Source organism: Pistacia vera, unplaced genomic scaffold (assembly GCF_008641045.1).
Source record: "Pistacia vera cultivar Batoury unplaced genomic scaffold, PisVer_v2 Contig678, whole genome shotgun sequence".
NCBI lineage: Eukaryota > Viridiplantae > Streptophyta > Magnoliopsida > Sapindales > Anacardiaceae > Pistacia > Pistacia vera.
Genome location: NW_022196532.1, coordinates 303,857 through 309,160, shown reverse-complemented (window position 1 = coordinate 309,160; position 5,304 = coordinate 303,857). Strand labels below are relative to the sequence as shown.

Genomic DNA, 5,304 nt, shown 5'->3' with positions numbered 1-5,304 from the left:
TCGTCAAAGGCTAGATCCGTCGATTTGGCCGTCAATGGCCAAATCGATGGCCGTTAACAGCCACGTCTGTGGCCATCAACGACCAGATTAGATCTAGCTGTCGACGACCAGATCTGTCACGTCTGGCCATTTTTGGCCGGAAATGGCCATACGGCGCACGAAGGCCATTTCTTGCCTTTCGTGCGTTGTTAGGTTGCTGGCTACCGACGGCCTGCAATGGTCTTTGATGGCCGGCAGTGGCTGGGTTGGTGGGGGTGCTTTGTTGATTTTCCAAACTTTTATTAGTTGTTTTTGCTAAGTTTTTAAATGTAGGGGGGTTATAATGATCCAAATAATAATCAATATTAAAAAATAATATAATAATAATATTTAATTAGAGGACAATTAAGTAATTTAAGTAACATATCCACCAATTTATTCCTCTCAACCAAACATATTAATATAATATACCCACCAATTAACCAAACACATTTTCCTAAAGATTCTCAGTAATCTTCAAAGTAATCTAACTTTTCAGTAATCCAACATTCCCAGTAATCCAACATTCTCTAAACCAAACGTCCCCTCAGATGTTTCTCCTTACTAAAAGTTAAAATGGGTTAAATGAGAAGAAAAACACCATATGAAAATTGAAAGAAGTACAAAAGGAAAGTAAATTTTTGTATGTAAATTGTCTGTTTCTCAGTTTTTATTCAGCTTGTAAGTTGTATGTAAATTGTCCGTTTCTCTGCGTTTACTTTGATTTGATCCACATCCCATAATCTTTTCATTACCCTCCACTTCTATATAAATATCTCAACTCTCACCATTCACCCTCTCCCTCTCTCACTACACGTTACACAACACAACTCAACCACCTCTTCTTTACTGCAAAACATGGAGAACGGAGCATCAACGAAATGGCGTTTTGAAGAAAACAAAGACTACAACTACAACTCCAACACAAACACCAAAACGGCAGCCACCTTAACCGTTCGAGCTCTACTCAACACTTTACTCGATAATCTTAACCAAAACGACACAAGACCCGTCATTCCTTTGGGCCATGGCGACCCCTCTGCCTTCCCCTGCTTTCGAACAACTTCTGTGGCTGTAGACGCCATCGTTGATGCTGTCCGCTCCGCCTACTACAATTCCTATTCACCTACTGTTGGTATTCTCCCTGCCAGAAGGTAGACACATCTTTGTTACCTTGTATATCTATGTATGATGTTTCTTTGCTTTTTTTTTTGTGTTTGTGTGTGTTATGATGATATTTTTGTTGCCTTGTCTGTGTTTGCAGAAGATTATATTCTTCCACTATTATATGGTATATATTCAAATAATGACACCAAAAAGAAAAAGGGATCCAATAAAATAGAGTTACAAATTAAGACGGCACCATAGCATTTTTTTATTGCATACTTTAAGCTCATAACTTGGAGGTCTTAAAAACTCAATTGCATTCTTGCTGAAGTTATACACTTAGCGACAACTAGGCAAATATAATTATTTGGTACTGGTCCTACTGGATAGAGATTTTTATTTTTTTATTTTTTATATAATATTAGGCAAGTGTATAATTCTTTAATCTCAAAAGATTAAGCATATACTGGTTTCATCTACTGTTGAGGTCGGGTTTTCCTGATTAACGTCATTGGAAAATAAGATCAAGAACCAAGACTAAAGAAACATGTTTTCTTCTTAGTTTATGGTTTCATTTCAATTTATGGATGTGGACGGTATGTTACTCCAATTCAATTTCAATTCCAACCCTATTTATGGGATCAAATAATGAATTTGGAATCTGATTATCCAATTCCAATTCCAGTCCCAATTCCCAGGACTCATTCAGTTCCAAATGCATGCAAACAAAGGGTGCAAAATTAATATTTAACCTTTTAAGAATACAGCTTTATTGTAATAAAAATGTGAAATTTGAAGTTTCATAGTACATTACATGGACAAAAGAATAAGAAACCTGTAGGTTTTTGTTTAAAATAATGGGCAGTTTCACATAATACGCTTAATGATAAATGCCATTTGCAAAGTTGCACATCCTTTATAAACATCCAAAACTCCCCGGAAATTTTTGTTAATTTAAAAAAAAAAAAAAAAAAAAAAAAAAAGAAAGGGAATTGGTATGTGTCATTGTGTTGCATGTCACATAACTGCCAGTTGGAGGCTAAGGTGATGATCATAAAACGCAATGAAAAACCCAATCTGCTCAAGTTTGTATAATTACGTGTTTATGTGTATCATTTGATGTCTATTTCTGACAGGGCTATTGCAGATTATTTGAATCGTCACCTCCCATACAAGTTATCACCAGATGATGTTTATCTTACACTTGGATGCACACAAGCAATTGAAGTCACTGTAAGTGTCCTTGCCCGCCCCGGTGCCAACATTTTGCTTCCGAGGCCTGGCTACCCATACTATGAAGCTCATGCAAAACATAGCCATCTCGAAGTTCGCCATTTTGATCTTCTCCCAGAAAAGGGTTGGGAGGTTGATCTTGATGCAGTGGAAGCTCTTGCTGATGAGAATACTCTTGCCTTGGTTATCATAAACCCTGGCAATCCTTGTGGAAATGTCTATTCTTACCAACATTTGCAGAAGGTAGGCTAAACTAGTATTTTCTTTTCCCACCAGTGATTATAATTGAACTTCTTTTAATGATATAAAAAGCTTTAGTTTTGCATATACATCGTCATGCTGATATAAGAAACGTAGCAAGCTTCTATATTAAATGATTCTGTACCTTCTTTTACCTGTAATTATGAAAACATGAGCTTAGCCTTATTGGTACGAGTTTTTTAAGGTTGTTTTCCATGGTAATTAAGTGGTTCTAAAGTTTTGCTAAAAGCAGTGGTGGTTGCTGATTTGCTGAATAGATTGCAGAGACAGCAAGAAAGCTTGGGATTATGGTAATTGCTGATGAAGTTTATGCACATCTCTCATTTGGAAATAACCCTTTTGTTCCAATGGGAGTGTTTGGATCAATTGCACCTGTCTTTACACTTGGATCTATATCCAAGAGATGGATAGTTCCTGGTTGGCGGCTAGGTTGGATTGTGACAAGTGATCCCAATGGCATCTTTCAAAAGCTGGGGGTTGGTCTCTCTCTATCTCGATATCTGGATTTATGTGAAAAATCTTATATGGCTGTTGTAAACTTAAAATTAATCCTCAGAGATTGCTTTTTTATTGCTTTGGGCTTATCAGATTGTTGATTCAATTAAGGACTCTCTCAATATCTCCTCTGATCCTGCAACCTTCATTCAGGTCTGTGATTTATGATGCTTTTTGTGAAGAATGTAATCATATTGAAAAAGAGTAACTGTTTTTCATCTTTAAAGTGACTGGGGGATTTGCTAATTATTCTTCTGGACCTATGAAAATATTGTTCGGGTCTTTTCACCTGAAAGGTATTTGGCATTCCAAGTAACCAACAGAGTAATCTTCCATGGGTCCACTATAAACATGGTAGTCTAAAGTTTCTGCGACATTATGACCTTGAAGCATTTGTACTTGGGACACGTTTATGTTTCTTGACAACTCATTGGGGCTTGAACTCCTGAATACTCCCATGTGGTCTCTGGGGACGCCTAAAGATACTGAGCAACAATTTCTTGTGGCAGTCACTGAATTTTATAATTTTGTTAAGTTTAGTTGTCTCCGTTTTTTTCATTTTCAGGACTGTTTTGTTGAAAGGTTCATTGTCTTAAACACGTCTTACTTCATGAGTAATCATCTTGATTAGAATTAAGTGTGGCCTGGCTTCTAAATATGAACAGTAAGAATTCTATAGCTTAGAGATCTCTGTGTGGGTATATCATGGATGTGTAAAAGTTATTTAGCGTTCTAGCCATTAAGTCAGATTCTCTTTATTATTCTCATACAGTTATAACACGTGCTTTATGCATCAGGGAGCGGTTCCTCAAATCCTTGAGAATACAAAGGAGGATTTCTTTTCAAAAACCCTTGACATACTAAGGGAGACTGCAGACATATGCTATGATAGAATTAAGGAGATACCATGCATAACGTGCCCAAACAAACCTGACGGATCCATGTTTTTAATGGCAAGAGCATCATATATAATCATATCATATAATATGTGCAGAAATGAATGTACACTGCTAATGCACTTTATTGCAGGTGAAGCTGAATACGTCACTGTTGGAAGACATTAGCGATGACATGGAATTCGCTCTCAAGCTTTCTAAAGAGGAATCAGTCATTGTTTTACCCGGTAATGTACAAACTCAAAACTTAGTTTATGTAGCATATTAAATTTTACCAGCATGATACTTCCTAGCTTCTCTTCTTTGATTGGAGGAAACAGTTCAAATTCAGGGATATATACTTTGATTGCAGTAGTTTTGTTTTAGTTAACTGAGAATATTTTGGAGTGAAGGGAAAGGGACACATAAAACTTAATTCCGAGTGTTTGTGGACCAATATATATTTTATTTGTGAGTGCTAACCATCAACGATAACAAATCTTGCAGGGATAGCAGTTGGAATGAAAAATTGGCTTCGTGTAACTTTTGCCATTGAACCTACCGCCCTTGAAGACGGCCTTGGGAGGATAAAAGCCTTCTATAACAGGCATGCCAAGAAGCAATAAGAGTTGTATCAAGTTACAAGTTGGGTGTTTGGTGATCAACAACAACAGCGCGTTGATCTCGTAGTGCTGGTTTCCTCAGATACCTATGAAATAAAGTACCTCTTGTGTCTACATAATTAGAATACAATCAAAGGACATAAGAGGGGTTGTAGTGAGCAGCAACTTCGTGTTGCCTCACAGTGATTACTGCTTGTTTTCTTGTTTTGTGTTTGACGCTGTTCAATTAATGATTTTATCAAATGAAATATATATAACCCGCCGTAATAGCTCACACAGTTCCCCTGTAGAGAGACACACAGACAAAAGCCTTCAACGCGGGACAGAAATGGGCGGGACATCGATTTATAGTACAAGATATTGATAATTGATTCCAACCCTCAAGATTAAGCAGTGGCAAATGTGAGAACGGTCCTGAATCCTGATCGAATCTGATTAGTTGACCTTGTCCCTCCAAACTTGACCCGACTTGTCGTGAATCACGTGAGTACGTGACCAGTTAAGTGAGTATAATGCATACTATGTGACAAAGCGTTATTTATCAAAAAAAAGGAAAAACAAAAATTAAAATTAAATTAAGATTGACGTGATTTGGTTTAAAAAATTAAATATAAAGGAAATGAAGATAAACATTTACACGGCACACTCAACGCCCTCTGTATCGCAAAAACAAGGAGAACGGATAATAAACA

General features: G+C 36.9%; 1 protein-coding gene across 1 annotated transcript; it reads left to right on the top strand.

The window, feature by feature from the left end:
• Window positions 1-876: 876 nt before the first annotated feature.
• LOC116113319 (probable aminotransferase TAT2) lies at window positions 877-4,615 on the top strand. The gene is made up of 7 exons (XM_031399477.1): window positions 877-1,172; window positions 2,262-2,601; window positions 2,877-3,095; window positions 3,208-3,267; window positions 3,912-4,067; window positions 4,144-4,237; window positions 4,497-4,615. Exons 1-7 carry the CDS (start codon window positions 877-879, stop codon window positions 4,613-4,615), a joined length of 1,284 nt encoding a protein of 427 aa, XP_031255337.1.
• The last annotated feature ends 689 nt before the right edge of the window (window positions 4,616-5,304 follow it).

What these genes read in the sequence shown, in the direction of transcription:
- LOC116113319 (XM_031399477.1), top strand. Translation starts at nt 877, where the DNA reads ATGGAGAACGGAGCATCAACGAAATGGCGTTTTGAAGAAAACAAAGAC. An exon ending in GCATCTTTCAAAAGCTGGGG is followed by an intron (nt 3,096 to 3,207) that starts GTTGGTCTCTCT and finishes TGGGCTTATCAG; the next exon opens with ATTGTTGATTCAATTAAGGA. An exon ending in ACGGATCCATGTTTTTAATG is followed by an intron (nt 4,068 to 4,143) that starts GCAAGAGCATCA and finishes ACTTTATTGCAG; the next exon opens with GTGAAGCTGAATACGTCACT.